This window comes from Mustelus asterias, chromosome 26 (assembly GCF_964213995.1).
Source record: "Mustelus asterias chromosome 26, sMusAst1.hap1.1, whole genome shotgun sequence".
NCBI lineage: Eukaryota > Metazoa > Chordata > Chondrichthyes > Carcharhiniformes > Triakidae > Mustelus > Mustelus asterias.
Genome location: NC_135826.1, coordinates 37,582,989 through 37,601,153, shown reverse-complemented (window position 1 = coordinate 37,601,153; position 18,165 = coordinate 37,582,989). Strand labels below are relative to the sequence as shown.

Below are 18,165 nucleotides of genomic sequence, written 5' to 3'. Positions count from 1 at the left end.
GTTTATTTAACTGGAGGTAGAGAGCATCGTAATACACAGCACAGGAGGTGGAGAGCATCGTAATACACACAGCACAGAAGGTAGAGAGCATCGTAATACACACAGCACAGGAGGTAGAGAGCATCGTAATACACACAGCACAGGAGGTAGAAAGCATCGTAATACACAGCACAGGAGGTAGAGAGCATCGTAATACACACAGCACAGGAGGTAGAAAGCATCGTAATACACAGCACAGGAGGTAGAGAGCATCGTAATACACACAGCACAGGAGGTAGAAAGCATCGTAATACACAGCACAGGAGGTAGAGAGCATCGTAATACACAGCACAGGAAGTGGAGGGCATCGTAATACACAGCACAGGAGGTGGAGAACATCGTAATACACAGCACAGGAGGTAGAGAGCATCGTAATACACAGCACAGGAGGTGGAGGGCATCGTAATACACAGCACAGGAGGTGGAGAGCATCGTAATACACAGCACAGGAGGTGGAGAGCATCGTAATACACAGCACAGGAGGTAGAGAGCATCGTAATACACAGCACAGGAGGTGGAGAGCATCGTAATACACAGCACAGGAGGTGGAGAGCATCGTAATACACAGCACAGGAGGTGGAGAGCATCGTAATACACAGCACAGGAGGTGGAGAGCATCGTAATACACAGCACAGGAGGTGGAGGGCATCGTAATACACAGCACAGGAGGTGGAGAGCATCGTAATACACACACAGCACAGGAGGTAGAGAGCATCGTAATACACACACAGCACAGGAGGTGGAGGGCATCGTAATACACAGCACAGGAGGTGGAGAGCATAGTAATACACAGCACGGGAGGTGGAGAGCATCGTAATACACAGCACAGGAGGTAGAGAGCATCGTAATACACAGCACAGGAGGTGGAGGGCATCGTAATACACAGCACAGGAGGTGGAGAGCATCGTAATACACACACAGCACAGGAGGTAGAGAGCATCGTAATACACACACAGCACAGGAGGTGGAGGGCATCGTAATACACAGCACAGGAGGTACAGAGCATCGTAATACACAGCACAGGAGGTGGAGAGCATCGTAATACGCAGCACAGGAGGTGGAGGGCATCGTAATACACAGCACAGGAGGTGGAGAGCATCGTAATACACAGCACAGGAGGTAGAGAGCATCGTAATACACAGCACAGGAGGTAGAGAGCATTGTAATACACAGCACAGGAGGTGGAGAGCATCGTAATACGCAGCACGGAGGTGGAGAGCATCGTAATACACAGCACAGGAGGTAGAGAGCATCGTAATACGCAGCACAGGAGGTAGAGAGCATCGTAATACACAGCACAGGAGGTGGAGAGCATCGTAATACACAGCACAGGAGGTAGAGAGCATCGTAATACACAGCACAGGAGGTGGAGAGCATCGTAATACACAGCACAGGAGGTAGAGAGCATCGTAATACACAGCACAGGAGGTAGAGAGCATCGTAATACGCAGCACAGGAGGTAGAGAGCATCGTAATACACAGCACAGGAGGTAGAGAGCATCGTAATACACACACAGCACAGGAGGTGGAGAGCATCGTAATACGCAGCACGGAGGTAGAGAGCATCGTAATACACAGCACAGGAGGTGGAGAGCATCGTAATACACAGCACAGGAGGTAGAGAGCATCGTAATACGCAGCACAGGAGGTAGAGAGCATCGTAATACGCAGCACAGGAGGTGGAGAGCATCGTAATACACAGCACAGGAGGTAGAGAGCATCGTAATACGCAGCACAGGAGGTAGAGAGCATCGTAATACGCAGCACAGGAGGTGGAGAGCATCGTAATACGCAGCACAGGAGGTAGGGAGCCTCGTAATACACAGCACAGGAGGTGGAGAGCATCGTAATACACAGCACAGGAGGTGGAGAGCATCGTAATACACAGCACAGGAGGTGGAGAGCATCGTAATACACAGCACAGGAGGTAGAGAGCATCGTAATACACAGCACAGGAGGTAGAGAGCATCGTAATACGCAGCACAGGAGGTAGAGAGCATCGTAATACACAGCACAGGAGGTGGAGAGCATCGTAATACACAGCACAGGAGGTAGAGAGCATCGTAATACACACAGCACAGAAGATAGAGAGCATCGTAATACACAGCACAGGAGGTGGAGAGCATCGTAATACGCAGCACGGAGGTGGAGAGCATCGTAATACGCAGCACGGAGGTGGAGAGCATCGTAATACGCAGCACGGAGGTGGAGAGCATCGTAATACACAGCACAGGAGGTAGAGAGCATCGTAATACGCAGCACAGGAGGTAGAGAGCATCGTAATACGCAGCACAGGAGGTGGAGGGCATCGTAATACACAGCACAGGAGGTGGAGAGCATCGTAATACACAGCACGGGAGGTGGAGAGCATCGTAATACGCAGCACGGAGGTGGAGAGCATCGTAATACTCAGCACAGGAGGTGGAGAGCATTGTAATACACAGCACAGGAGGTGGAGAGCATCGTAATACGCAGCACAGGAGGTGGAGAGCATCGTAATACGCAGCACAGGAGGTAGAGAGCATCGTAATACGCAGCACGGAGGTAGAGTGCATCGTAATACGCAGCACGGAGGTGGAGAGCATTGTAATACACAGCACAGGAGGTGGAGAGCATCGTAATACACAGCACAGGAGGTGGAGAGCATCGTAATACACAGCACAGGAGGTGGAGGGCATCGTAATACACAGCACAGGAGGTGGAGAGCATCGTAATACGCAGCACAGGAGGTAGAGAGCATCGTAATACACAGCACAGGAGGTGGAGAGCATCGTAATACACAGCACAGGAGGTGGAGAGCATCGTAATACACAGCACAGGAGGTGGAGAGCATCGTAATACACAGCACAGGAGGTAGAGAGCATCGTAATACGCAGCACAGGAGGTAGAGAGCATCGTAATACGCAGCACAGGAGGTGGAGGGCATCGTAATACACAGCACAGGAGGTGGAGAGCATCGTAATACACAGCACGGGAGGTGGAGAGCATCGTAATACGCAGCACGGAGGTGGAGAGCATCGTAATACTCAGCACAGGAGGTGGAGAGCATTGTAATACACAGCACAGGAGGTGGAGAGCATCGTAATACGCAGCACAGGAGGTGGAGAGCATCGTAATACGCAGCACAGGAGGTAGAGAGCATCGTAATACGCAGCACGGAGGTAGAGTGCATCGTAATACGCAGCACGGAGGTGGAGAGCATTGTAATACACAGCACAGGAGGTGGAGAGCATCGTAATACACAGCACAGGAGGTGGAGAGCATCGTAATACACAGCACAGGAGGTGGAGGGCATCGTAATACACAGCACAGGAGGTGGAGAGCATCGTAATACGCAGCACAGGAGGTAGAGAGCATCGTAATACACAGCACAGGAGGTGGAGAGCATCGTAATACACAGCACAGGAGGTGGAGAGCATCGTAATACACAGCACAGGAGGTGGAGAGCATCGTAATACACAGCACAGGATGTGGAGAGCATCGTAATACGCAGCACGGAGGTAGAGAGCATCGTAATACGCAGCACGGAGGTAGAGAGCATCGTAATACGCAGCACGGAGGTAGAGAGCATCGTAATACGCAGCACGGAGGTAGAGAGCATCGTAATACGCAGCACGGAGGTGGAGAGCATCGTAATACGCAGCACAGGAGGTGGAGAGCATCGTAATACACAGCACAGGAGGTAGAGAGCATCGTAATACACAGCACAGGAGGTGGAGAGCATTGTAATACACAGCACAGGAGGTGGAGAGCATCGTAATACACAGCACAGGAGGTGGAGAGCATCGTAATACACAGCACAGGAGGTGGAGAGCATCGTAATACACAGCACAGGAGGTGGAGAGCATCGTAATACACAGCACAGGAGGTGGAGAGCATCGTAATACACAGCACAGGAGGTGGAGAGCATCGTAATACACAGCACAGGAGGTGGAGAGCATCGTAATACACAGCACAGGAGGTGGAGAGCATCGTAATACACAGCACAGGAGGTGGAGAGCATCGTAATACACAGCACAGGAGGTGGAGAGCATCGTAATACACAGCACAGGAGGTGGAGAGCATCGTAATACACAGCACAGGAGGTGGAGAGCATCGTAATACGCAGCACAGGAGGTAGAGAGCATCGTAATACACACACAGCAGAGGAGGGGGAGATTGCCATCACAGGGAGATATCAGGGAAATGACTCCGGCTTCAGGGACTATTAAGTTCTGACTTTATTGCGCAGACACCAGTGGCTGCAGGAAATTCCCGTTTATACAAGGGAGGAATTAGCCGATTCCGCCTGTTGCGGGAATTGTAGCCGGCAGGTTGGGGGTGGGGTGGTGGGGGACCATGCAATCGTCTGTTGACCTCGGGCGGGATTTTCCAGCTTTGGGGGCGAGCACGGCCGGAAAATCCTGTTGGTGGTGGAAAGCTGCATTAGAGACAGGGGAGGGAGAGGGCTGCAGCAGAGACTGACACAGCACCCGGACATTCCTGGATTCCGACTATCCTTACCAATATCAGGCAAGGCCACGGGCCAGGGAACAGACTTGGCAGAATCAGCAGGGATCGGAGAGGAAGTATCAGCCACCAGTGAAAAACCACTGGGAGGCGGCAGAGACCTCCATTACACACCCAGTGGGGGTACAGACCCCATTACACACACTGGGGGTACAGACCCCATTACACACACGGGGTACAGACCCCATTATACACACACTGGGGGTACAGACCCCATTACACACACTGGGGGTACAGACCCCATTACACACACGGGGTGCAGTCCCCATTACACACACTGGGGGGGTACAGTCCCCATTACAGTCACACTGAGGGTACTGTATCCATTACACTCACACTGGGGGTATTGTCCTCATGACACACACACTGGGGTATGGTCCCCATTACACACACTGTGGGTGCAGTCACCATTACACTCACACCGGGTACAGACCCCATTACACATACACTGTGGGTGCAGTCACCATTACACTCACACTGGGGTACAGTCCCCATTACACTTACACTGGGGGTACAGTTCTTCATTGCACACACATTGGGGGTACAGTCCCCATCACACACATACTCAGGGTACTGTTCCCCAATACACATACACTGGAGATACAGTCCCCATTACACACACACTGGAGATACAGTCCCCATTACACACACACTGGGGGTACAATCCCCATTACACACACACTGGGGGTACAATCCCCATTACACACACACTGGGGCTACAGTCCCCATTACACACACACATTGGGGCTACAGTCCCCATTACACACACACATTGGGGCTACAGTCCCCATTACACACACACTGGAAGTAGTCTCCATTACACACAGACTGAATGCAGTCCCCATTACACACATACTGGGTGAGTGTAACAGGTGGAGTATCAGCATTTTTGGGGTCACGGGTGCCAATGCCCGGTTGAAGGGTAACTTAGGCAAGTCCAAACGGAGCCATGGTTATGAGGGGTTGACAGAGAGTAGACCATGCAGCTGCTCAGCTAAATTGTGGATTGCACGAATTCTGGAGAGTTCCGGATGATTGCATCCTGAAGAGAGATGTCATCCTGAGATTCGGTCTGAGGAAGAGGCCTGAAGACCCCTCTTGCAGGAACCAGTGTAGTTAGACCACAGTGCCCATTCAGATCAGAGCTCAGATATCAAGAGCAAGATATCAGGAATCTGTGAGTGCAGAATGTTCTCCATGAGGCACCTTGCCAGACTGTGTGTATACTACCACAAGTGCACTGAGGGTTACGGTGCTGCTCCTGCCTCGTGACAGCTCCCGTAAGCAGTGGGGTTTTGGCAAGATGCTTGAAGAGGCTGCACCATCTCAAATCTGCTCAAAATCCTTGCTGCTATCCAACAACAGAATGGCCACATTCTCTCGTGGCTGCACAACCTTCACAAGGACATTTTTATCATCTTGTTTCAGAATGTCAGACCTTCCCTCAGAGGCATTTTGTGTTTACCAAACGGCAATTATCAGCCACACCTTTTGTGGACAGCCTTCGTCATTGAGGATCCAATCCTGGATGCACTGAGGAATCTCAAAGATCTGTTGCTCCTGCGAGTGACGCAAGATGTCCGAGTCATGGAAGCCGCCAGTGTATTTCACACATTCCTGTCTCTGGTCGCTGAGAGAACAAAATAATTTTCTCCTGATGAATTGTAATGGTTGCTGCCAGGAAGTTCTTTAAGCCAATGAGTGCTGTCAATGACACCCTGCATCCGTGGAAATCAGGAGGTTGCTACTAATTCTATTGCTCTTGTAGGCTGGCTTTACCGAGGGAAATCTGGTCATAACTGTGAGCCTCCCTCAATGGGTATTCATTTCCTTCGACGCATTTGTGAGAAGATGCATGAGAAACCCGCAGAGATCCCCAATGGAACTCTGGAATGAGCCAACCGTGAAGCAGTTCAGAGCAGTGGTCACTTTTACAGCCACTGGCAATGGAGACCTCCTAGTCCCGGCAGCATCAGCTCCTCATAGGGGAATGTGCCCGGTGTGATCCACCACATCCCTGGACATGTTTCCAGCACGGTTTCTGGCTCTTCTGTACACCCTTCATAGACGACTCCTCTCAATGGTTCTATCAGCCTGAGCTTTTGGGTGTTGTCTGGCCCTGGTGTCCCTCGTTCATCAGGGTGAAGCTCTTCCCGTAGCCCACCCTGCTGGTGACCGGTCTTTCTCCTCCCCCTTCTTAGTTGCCTGCAGATACCTCCCCCGACTGTGACTGAGGCTAATATCCAGACACAACCCCCAGGAAGGACTTGTCTGAGAGACTGAATAGATCCCGCACAACCTCCGGAACATTCAGTCTGCTCTGGAGGACAGAAGCCCCGCCTCGTAACAAATTAAAGGGCCGTCACCGCAATTAGAGATGGGTGTGTTGTGTGTGTGTCCCACCGGTGCAGGGAGCCTGCCAGTGGTGGGTGAAAACAGGACAGGACTAGAATACAACAGCAATAATCTATGGGATGGATTCCGGGTACAGATTAACAAACTTGCTTTGCTTTCCCGAGAATTGAAAAGGTCCGGGAGTGATTGAATAAAGTTTTCCGCTTTTTGATTGGGGAAGATGGAGAGAAATTATTTCTGCTGGATAAACCCAGCATGTGTGCCGAGAGAAAGGGAGTTAAAATCCAGATGACTCTGACCTGAGGTTTTCCAGAATTTTCTTTTTTTATTTCAGATTTGCAGCACGTGCAGTGTTTTATGTTTAATTATTTATGTTGGTTTGGAAGCTGGATTAGGGGTTTGCTGTAAAAATGAGAGACAAACCTGTCCGGAGTGACAGGAATCTGAGATCTTTGAGAGCAGATACAGAAAGGCCAGCGCTCCAAATCCATTCTGATCCCCTGGGTGGGATTTTCCAGCCCCGCTTGTCCCAAAACCTGAAAATCCCGCCTGAGGGTAATGGACATTTCTATGGTTCACCCCTCGCCCGCTCGATTCCCGTGGCAGTAACATTCCGACCCCTGGTTTGAATGTTTGAGACTTGATGAATTGGAGATTGTGCACCGCTGCATGAACTGTAACCTTTAACCTTTGACTTTTATTACACAGCCTGAGGCCCCGAGCATCCTCGGCTTGCTCCCACTTTGAGAGAGGTTCGAGTCCGACTGCCGGCAGTCTTGGCTCCAGCACGGTGCCTTGGTTCGCATTCTCCACTGAGGATGAAACTGAGATCTGTTCTCTGAGCCAGCCAGCTCCGCGGCGAGAGACACAGACCCCCATCGAACCACAACCTGAGCCCAACAGACCGCGGGCCCGGACATTCTCAGGTGAGAATCTCTGCACCTTCCACCATGAGGAGCTGATGGGGGGGAGGGGGCTGCCCTGTGTGGAGGGGGGCGGGGGCTGCCCTGTGTGTGCGGGAGGGGGCTGCCCTGTGTGGGCGGGAGGGGGCTGCCCTGTGTGGAGGGGGGCGGGGGCTGCCCTGTGTGGGGGAGGGGGCTACCCTGTGTGGGGGAGGGGGCTGCCCTGTGTGGGGGGGGGTGGGGAGGTCGCTACCCTGTGGGGGGAGGGGGGGGGGGGGGGAGATAGGTCGCTGCCTTGCAGAGGGATGGGGGGGTCGCCGCCGTGTGGTGGGGGAGGGGGCTGCCCTGTGGGGGTGGGGGGGGGAGCGGTTGCTGCCTTGTTGGGGGGGGAGGTTTGATGATTGTGGCGGCTCGAAGTTTATTGGGAGCCTGTGGGCTGAAGTTTGAGTTATTTTTGGATCTTTTTCAGATGTCCTTACGAGCAGTATTAACCTCATGCGTCTTCGTAGCAACAGTGTGGGCCAAAGGAACTCGACTCCAAAAGCAGCATGCCCCACACCAACTCACAAAATTGAGGGTCAGCTTGAAATGACGGAGAAGGACTGGCTAGCCCCTGGAAGCTCGATCCCCAAATCGGCCTCGATCAGCGCGCTTTCACTTCTCATCACAGCCGGTAAGTGGGAGTGAAAGTAACTGAGCAAAGATCTGGGAGCAAATCCCAAGCTGCCTTGGGCTCCTTGTTATTTATGGGAGGGATCATTGGAAGCAAAGATTCAGGGAGAAGGTGTTTGGGCCTCTGTCCCATACCCAATAGCTTAAGTTCACAATTTTTATAATTTTCATCTTTACCAGGATGTTTATGGCAAGCTCCATCCACGTGATCCTCTCAGTCTCCTCCAGTCCTACATTCCAAACAGCCCAGCCTTCTGATCATAGAAACCCTACAGTGCAGAAGGAGGCCATTCGGCCCATCGAGCCTCACCGACAACAATCCCACCCAGGCCGTAGCCCCGTAACCCCATTCATTTATCCTGTTAATCCCCCTGACACTAAGGGGTTATTTAGCATGGCCAATCCACCTAACCTGCACATCTTTGGAGTGTGGGAGGAAACTGGAGCATCCGGAGTAAACCCACGCAGACACATGGAAAACTCCACATATGATGTGGAGATGCTGGCGTTGGACTGGGGTGGGCACAGTAAGAAGTCTCACAACACCGGGTTAACGTCCAACAGGTTTATTTGGTAGCACGAGCTTTTGGAGTGCCTGATGAAGGAGCAGCACTCCGAAAGCTCGTGCTCCAAATAAAGCTGCTGGACTTTAACCTGGTGTTGTGAGACTTCTTATTGTGCAAACTCCTCACAGACAGTGACCCGAGGCCAGAATTGAACCCGGGTCCCTAGCACTGTGAGGCAGCAGTGATAATCATCGTGCCATCCCTTAATGGTCCACTTTGGCAAGGTGGCAGAGAGAAGTGGTTCAAATAGTTAACTAGGCAAAATGGCAAATGGAGTTTAACCCTGATAAATGCGAGGTGATTCATTTTGGTAGGACAAATTTAAATGTGGATTACAGGGTCAAAGGTAGGGTTCTGAAGAATGTGGAGGAACAGAGAGATCTTGGGGTTCATATCCACAGATCTCTGAAGGTTGCCACTCAAGTGGATAGAGCCGTGAAGGCGGCCTATAGTGTGTTGGCGTTCATTAATAGGGGGTTTGAGTTTAATAGCCATGGGGTTATGCTGCAACTGTACAGGACCTTGGTGAGACCACATTTGGAATATTGTGTGCAGTCCTGGTCACCTTACTATCAGAAGGATGTGGAGACACTGGAAAGAGTGCAGAGGAGATTTACCAGGATGCTGCCTGGTTTGGACGGTAGGTCTTATGAGGAAAGGTTGAGGGAACTTGGGCTTTTCTCTTTGGAGCGGAGGAGGTTGAGAGGAGACTTGATAGAGGTTTATAAGATGATGAGGGGGATAGATAGAGTGAACGTTCAAAGACTATTTCCTCGGGTGGATGGAGCTATTACAAGGGGACATAACTATAGGGTTCATGGTGGGAGATATAGGAAGGATGACCGAGGTAGATTTTTTACTCAGAGAGTGGTTGGGGTGTGGAATGGACTGCCTGCGGGGATAGTGTAGTCAGAAACTGTAGGAACATTTAGAAGCTATTGGATAGGCACATGGAGTACTTCGGGATGATAGGGAGGAAATAGCTTGATCTGGGTTTCAGACAAAGCTCGGCACAACATCGTGGGCCGAAGGGCCTGTTCTGTGCTGTACTGTTCTATGTCCTCTCAAACAATTGTTTAATCGATGGATTCGTTCTGAAAGGTCTGTATAGAACAAAGAACAAAGAAAATTACAGTACAGGAACAGGCCATTCAGCCCTCCAAGCCTGAACCGGCCATGCTGCCCGACTGAACTAAAACCCCCTGCCCTTTCGGGGACCATATCCCTCTATTCCCATCCTATTCATGTGTTTGTCAAGATGCCCCTTAAAAATCACTACTGTATCCGCTTCCACTACCTCCCCCGGCAACGAGTTCCAGGCACCCACTACTCTCTGTGTAAAAAATCTGCCTCGTACATCTCCTTTAAACCTTGCTCCTCGCACCTTAAACCTGTGCCCCCTAGTAATTGACTCTTCCACCCTGGGAAAAAGCCTCTGACTATCCACTCTGTCCATGCCTCTCATCTTCTATCAGGTCTCCCCTCAACCTCCGTCGTTCCAGTGAGAACAAAACAAGTTCCTCCAACCTCTCCTCACAGCTAATGCCCTCCATACCAGGCAACATCCTGGTAAATCTTTTCTGTATCCTCTCCAAAGCCTCCACATCCTTCTGGTAGTGTGGCAACCAGAATTGAACATTATATTCCAAGTGCGGCCTAACTAAGGTTCTATAAAGCTGCAACATGACTTGCCAATTTTTAAACTCAATACCCCGGCCAATGAAGGCAAGCATGCCGTATGCCTTCTTGACTACCTTCTCCACCTGCATTGCCACTTTCAGTGACCTGTGTACCTGTACACCCAGATCCCTTTGCTTCTCAATACTCTTAAGGGTTCTGCCATTTGCTGTATATTTCCTATCTGTATTAGACCTTCCAAAATGCATTACCTCACATTTGTCCGGATTAAACTCCATCTGCCATCTCTCCGCCCAAGTCTCCAACTGATCTATATCCTGCTGTATCCTCTGATGGTCCTCATCGCTCTCCACAAATCCACCAACCTTTGTGTCGTCCGCAAACTTACTAATCAAACCAGTTACATTTTCCTCCAAAGTATTTATATATATTACAAACAGCAAAGGTCCCAGCACTGATCCCTGAGGAACACCACTTGTCACAGCCCTCCATTCAGAAACGCACCCTTCCACTGCTACCCTCTGTCTTCTTTGACCAAGATGTGGAGATGCCAGCATTGGACTGGGGTAAGCACAGTAAGGAGTCTAATGACACAGGTTAAAGTCCAACAGGTTTATTTGGTAGCAAACGCCACTAGCTTTCGGAGCGCTGCTCCTTCGTCAGTTGAGTGGAAGATCTGCTCATAAACAGCAAACAGGGCATATAAAGACACACACTCAATTTACAGAACAATGATTGGAATGCGAGTCTTTACAGCTAATCAAGACTTAAAGGTACAGACAATGTGAGTGGAGAGAGCATTAGCACAGGTTAAAGAGATGTGTATTGTCTCCAGACAGGACAGCCAGTGAGACTTTGCAAGTCCAGGCAAGTTGTGGGAGTTGCAGATAGTGTGACATGAACCCAAGATCTCGGCTGAGGCTGTCCTCATGTGTGCGGAACCTGGCTATCAGTCTCTGCTCAGCGACTCTACGCTGTCGTGTGTTGTGAAGGTCGTCTTGGAGAATGCTTACCCGAATATCAGAGGCCGAATGCCCGTGACCGCTGAAGTGCTCCCCAACAGGAAGAGAACAGTCTTGCCTGGTGATTGTCGAGCGGTGTTCATTCATCCGTTGTCGTAGCGTCTGCATGGTTTCCCCAATGTACCATGCCTTAGGACATCCTTTCCTGCAGCGTATCAGGTAGACAATGTTGGCCGAGTTGCAAGAGTATGTACTGTGTACCGTTGGAGATCTCTACTGCCTCCCAAAGATACACAAGGCAAACACACCCGGCCGTCCCACCGTATCGGGCAATGGGACCCTGTGCGAGAACCTCTCCGGCTATGTCGAGGGCATTCTGAAACCCATTGTACAAAGAAACCCCAGCTTTTGTCGCGACACTACGGACTTCCTACAGAAACTCAGCACACATGGAGCAGTTGAATCAGGAGCACTCCTCGTCACAATGGATGTCTCGGCACTCTATACCAGCATCCCCCACGACGATGGCATTGCTGCAACTGCCTCAGTACTCAACGCCGACAACTGCCAGTTTCCAGATGCAATTTTACAACTCATCCGCTTCATCCTGGACCACAATGTCTTCACCTTCAACAAGCAGTTCTTCATCCAGACACACGGAACAGCCATGGGGACCAAATTTGCACCTCAATATGCCAACATCTTCATGCACAAGTTCGAACAAGACTTCTTCACCGCACAGGACCTTCAACCGATGCTATACACTAGATACAGCGATGACATTTTCTTCCTTTGGACTCATGGCAAACAATCACTGAAACAACTATATGATGACATCAACAAGTTCCATCCCACCATCAGACTCACCATGGACTACTCTCCGGAATCGGTTGCATTCTTGGACACACGCATCACCATTAAGGACAGTCACCTCAGCACCTCACTGTACCGCAAGCCCACGGATAACCTCACAATGCTCCACTTCTCCAGCTTCCACCCTAACACGTTAAAGAAGCCATCCCCTACGGACAAGCCCTCCGTATACACAGGATCTGCTCAGATGAGGAGGATCGCAACAGACACCTCCAGATGCTGAAAGATGCCCTCATAAGAACAGGATATGGCGCTCGACTCATCGATCGACAGTTCCGACGCGCCACAGCGGAAAACCGCACCGACCTCCTCAGAAGACAAACACGGGACACGGTGGACAGAGTACCCTTCGTCGTCCAGTACTTCCCCGGAGCGGAGAAGCTACGACATCTCCTCCGGAGCCTTCAACATGTCATTGATGAAGACGAACATCTCACCAAGGCCATCCCCACACCCCCACTTCTTGCGTTCAAACAACCGCACAACCTCAAACAGACCATTGTCCACAGCAAACTACCCAGCCTTCAGGAGAACAGTGACCACTACACCACACAACCCTGCCACAGCAACCCCTGCAAGACGTCCGGATCATCGACACGGATGCCATCATCTCACATGAGAACACCATCCACCAGGTACACGGTACATACTCTTGCAACTCGGCCAACATTGTCTACCTGATACGCTGCAGGAAAGGATGTCCCGAGGCATGGTACATTGGGGAAACCATGCAGACGCTACAACAATGGATGAATGAACACCACTCGACAATCACCAGGCAAGACTGTTCTCTTCCTGTTGGGGAGCACTTCAGCGGTCACGGGCATTCGGCCTCTGATATTCGGGTAAGCATTCTCCAAGGCGGCCTTCACAACACACGACAGCGCAGAGTCGCTAAGCAGAGACTGATAGCCAGGTTCCGCACACATGAGGACGGCCTCAACCGGGATCTTGGGTTCATGTCACACTATCTGTAACTCCCACAACTTGCCTGGACTTGCAAAGTCTCACTGGCTGTCCTGTCTGGAGACAATACACATCTCTTTAACCTGTGCTAATGCTCTCTCCACTCACATTGTCTGTACCTTTAAGACTTGATTAGCTGTAAAGACTCGCATTCCAATCATTATTCATTATTCTGCAAATTGAGTTTGTGTCTTTATATGCCCTATTTGCTGTTTATGAGCAGATCTTCCACTCGCCTGACGAAGGAGCAGCGCTCCGAAAGCTCGTGGCATTTGCTACCAAATAAACCTGTTGGACTTTAACCTGGTGTTGTTAGACTCCTTTCTTTGACCAGTTTTGTATCCACCTTGCCAGCTCATCTCTGATCCCATGTGACTTCACCTTCTGCACCAGTCTGCCATGGGGGACCTTGTCAAAGGCCTTACTGAAGTCCATGTAGACAACATCCACTGCCCTACCCTCATCAATCATCTTCGTCACTTCCTCGAAAAACTCGATCAAGTTCGTGAGACATGATCTCCCCTTCACAAAACCATGTTGCCTCTCACTAATACATCCACTTATTTCCAAGTGGGAATAAATCCTGTCTCGAAGAATCCTCTCCAATAATTTCCCTACCACTGATGTAAAGCTCACTAGCCTGTAATTACCTGGATTATTCTTGCTACCCTTCTTAAACAAAGGAACAACATTGGCTATTCACCAATCCTCTGGGACCTCCCCGGTCGCCAGTGAGGATACAAAGATTTCTCTCAAAGCCCCAGCAATTTCCTCCCTTGCCCCCCTCAGTATTCTGGGGTATATCCCATCAGACCCTGGGGACCTGTCGATCTTAATGTTTCTCAAGAACCCCAATACCTCCTCCTTTTTGATCTCAACATGACTCAAACTATCCACACATCCTTTCCCAGACTCACCATCCACCAATGTTGCCTTTTTTTCAGATGGATTTAGCTCTGCTCCAGCATCTCCCAGGTCTCTTTCATCAAATGCTTCATCCCGAGACGCCTCACCAAGTCGCGATCACTCATTGACCATCACAAGTCTGCGGCCTCCAATAATTATTCACAGTTCTGGAAAGAAGTTTGGATTCACATTACGGGCAATTCGCGTCTATGTGGGAGACAGTGATGTGTATACTGTACATCACATGGTTTGGGTAAGAATAGACCTGGTATATACTGTATAGACACATGGTTTGGTAAGAATAGACCTGTTTAGGGTTTTGGCTCGAAAGAGATGTTGGCTGAACAAAAGAACAAAGAACAATACAGCACAGGAACAGGCCCTTCGGCCCTCCAAGCCCGTGCTGCTCCCTGGTCCAAACTAGACCATTCTTTTGTATTCCTCCATTCCCACTCCGTTCATGTGGCTATCTAGATAAGTCTTCAACGTTCCCAGTGTGTCCGCCTCCACCACCTTGCCTGGCAGCGCATTCCAGGCCCCCACCACCCTCTGTGTAAAATATGTCCTTCTGATATCTGTGTTAAACCTCCCCCGCTTCACCTTGAACCTATGACCACCGACCTGAAGAAAAGCTTCCCATCGTTCACCCTATCTATGCCTTTCATAATTTTATACACCTCTATTAAGTCTCCCCTCATCCTCCGTCTTTCCAGTAAGAACAACCCCAGTTTATCCAATCTCTCCTCATAACTAAGCCCCTCCATACCAGGCAACATCCTGGTAAACCTCCTCTGTACTCTCTCCAAAGCCTGCACGTCTTTCTGGTCGTGTGGCGACCAGAACTGGACGCAGTATTCCAAATGCGGCCGAACCAACGTTCTATATATCTGCAACATCAGACCCCAACTTTTATACTCTATGCCCCGTCCTATAAAGGCAAGCATGCCATATGCCTTCTTCACCAACTTCTCCACCTGTGACGTCACCTTCAAGGATCTGTGGACTTGCACACCCAGGTCCCTCCGCGTATCTACACCCTTTATGGTTCTGCCATTTATCGTATAGCTCCTCCCGACATTATTTCTACCAAAATGCATCACTTCGCATTTATCAGGATTGAACTCCATCTGCCATTTCTTTGCCCAAATTTCCGGCCTATCTATATCCTTCTGTAGCCCCTGACAATGCTCCTCACTATCTGCAAGTCCTGCCAATTTTGTGTCGTCCGCAAATTTACTGATCACCCCAGTTACACCTTCTTCCAGATCGTTTATATAAATCACAAACAGCAGAGGTCCCAATACAGAGCCCTGCGGAACACCACTAGTCACAGGCCTCCAGCCGGAAAAAGACCCTTCCACTACCACCCTCTGTCTTCTGTGACCAAGCCAGTTCTCCACCCATCTAGCCACCTCCCCCTTTATCCCATGAGATCCAACCTTTTTCACCAGCCGACCATGAGGGACTTTGTCAAACGCTTTACTAAAGTCCATATAGACGACATCCACGGCCCTTCCCTCGTCAACCATTCGAGTCACTTCTTCAAAAACCTCCACCAGGTTAGTGAGGCTAGAATGTTATCAGTCCTTGGTGTCGGACCGGAGGCAGGAAGGCTGGCGAGATGGCCGAGGAAGATGTCGGGGCCGTTCTGACGTCTTCTATCACGCAACGTTTCTCCATCTTCAGGAAAACTGGCAGCTGTGCTACTGATGGGAGCTCAATTGAACAACGTCTGTCGCAAATAATGGGCTTTTTGCTCACATTTTGTAGGGGGCGGGGGGTGAAGAAGGTCCTGCTGTGAGGAGAGTCAGTCTCTAACCCTCTTCATTAATCTATCATGCAGAACCTTGTCAAACGCGTTTTGAAATTCCAAATAAATTACATCTATTGCTTCACCACTGTCTACCCTAGCTCTTACCTGCCCATCAATATTGGTGGATCAAGATTTCCCCTTTGTAATCCATGCTGACTTTTCATTGCCAATTTTCTCATTTCTGGATGTTCTTCCATTCTCTCCTTCAGTTATTTTATTTATTTATTGGTGTCACAAGTAGGCTTACATTAACACTGCAATGAAGTTACTGTGAAAATCCCCCAGTTGCCACAGCGCTTGTTTGGGTACACTGAGGGAGAATTTAGCACGGTTAACGCGTCTAACCAGCACGTCTTTCGGACTGTGGGAGGAAACTGGAGCCCCCGGAGGAAACCCACGCAGACACTGGGAGAACGTGCAAACTCCACACAGATAGTGAGCCAAGCTGGGAATCGAACTCGGGTCCCTGGCGCTGTGAGGCAGCAGAGCTAACCACTGTGCCACCTTATTCCATTATTTTTCCCACTGTCGATTTTAAACTGATTGGTCGAGAATATCCTGAATATATTCTTATTAAATATAAGAATGACATTAGGGGGGGGGGGGGGGGGGTGGCTGAATAAATCTACATAAATGTAATTTGATTCCTCCAAGAGGGCCGGCTATATTTTACTGCCTGATTTCCCATTCATTCCATGTTTCGTTCACATACATGTGAGTCACAACTCGATGTGAAACACAGAGTTAACACCATCCAATTCCATTTGAACTTCCCATTTGCTTGTGTCAAAATGGTTGCGTTTTTAAGAGACAATTAATATTTATGCTATTAAACTCGTCCCTCTCTCCAGCATTATTGGCCAACTTGCTGCTCTGTTTCCATGCTCAGCACACGCAGGCAAATCCATCCCAGGAGCAGTCTCACTTCATTTTTACCCGGCGTTGCCAACTAAACCTCGGTCTGGGTGATTCTCCCAAGTGGCAACTCATGATTTCTGTGAAGGGGCCTCTGAGAAGCAAAGGTCGCGCGCCTCTCTCTCTCTCTCTCTCTCTCTGTCTCTCCCTCTCTCTCTCTCGCCCTGTCTGTCTCTCTCTCTGTCACGCCCTCTCTCTCTCGCCCTGTCTCTCTCTCTTGCCCTGTCTCTCTCTCTCTCGCCCTGTCTCTCTCTCTCTCGCCCTGTCTCTCTCTCTCTCTCGCCCTGTCTCTCTCTCTCTCGCCCTGTCTCTCTCTCTCTCGCCCTGTCTCTCTCTCTCTCATCCTGTCTCTCTCTCTCTCGCCCTGTCTCTCTCTCTCTCGCCCTGTCTCTCTCTCTCTCGCCCTGTCTCTCTCTCTCTCGCCCTGTCTCTCTCTCGCCCTGTCTCTCTCTCTCGCCCTGTCACTCTCTCTCTCTCTCTCGCCCTGTCTCTCTCTCTCACCCTGTTCTCTCTCTCTCTCTCGCCCTGTCTCTCTCTCTCTCTCGCCCTGTCTCTCTCTCGTTCTCGCCCTGTCTCTCTCTCTCTCTCTCACCCTGTCTCTCTCTCGCCCTGTCTCTCTCTCTCTCTCTCTCGCCCTGTCTCTCTCGCCTGTCTCTCTCGCCCTGTCTCTCTCTCGCCCTGTCTCTCTCTCGCCCTGTCTCTCTCTCGCCCTGTCTCTCTCTCTCTCTCGCCCTGTCTCTCTCTCTCTCGCCCTGTCTCTCTCTCTCTCTCTCGCCCTGTCTCTCTCTCCCTCGCCCTGTCCATCTCTCTCTCTCTCTCGCTCTGTCTCTCTCTCGCCCTGTCTCTCTCTCGCCCTGTCTCTCTCTCGCCCTGTTTCTCTCTCTCTCTCTCCCACTCTGTCTCTCTCTCTCTCTCCCCCACTCTGTCTCTCTCGCTCTCACCCCACTGTCTCTCTCTCGCTCTCCCCCACTGTCTCTCTCTCGCTCTCCCCCACTGTCTCTCTCTCGCTCTCCCCCCACTCTGTCTCCTCTCTCTCTCTCCCACTCTGT

General features: G+C 50.5%; 1 protein-coding gene across 1 annotated transcript in view; it reads left to right on the top strand.

The window, feature by feature from the left end:
* Window positions 1-16,098, top strand: part of LOC144479702 (microtubule-associated serine/threonine-protein kinase 3-like) — a 138,009-nt gene extending 121,911 nt beyond the window's left edge. The window contains exons 19-22 of the mRNA XM_078198731.1: window positions 7,612-7,829; window positions 8,275-8,478; window positions 14,427-14,641; window positions 16,075-16,098. Coding sequence (XP_078054857.1) covers window positions 7,612-7,829; window positions 8,275-8,478; window positions 14,427-14,641; window positions 16,075-16,098 — 661 coding nt within the window. The remainder of the gene's footprint in view (window positions 1-7,611; window positions 7,830-8,274; window positions 8,479-14,426; window positions 14,642-16,074) is intronic.
* Window positions 16,099-18,165: the final 2,067 nt, after the last annotated feature.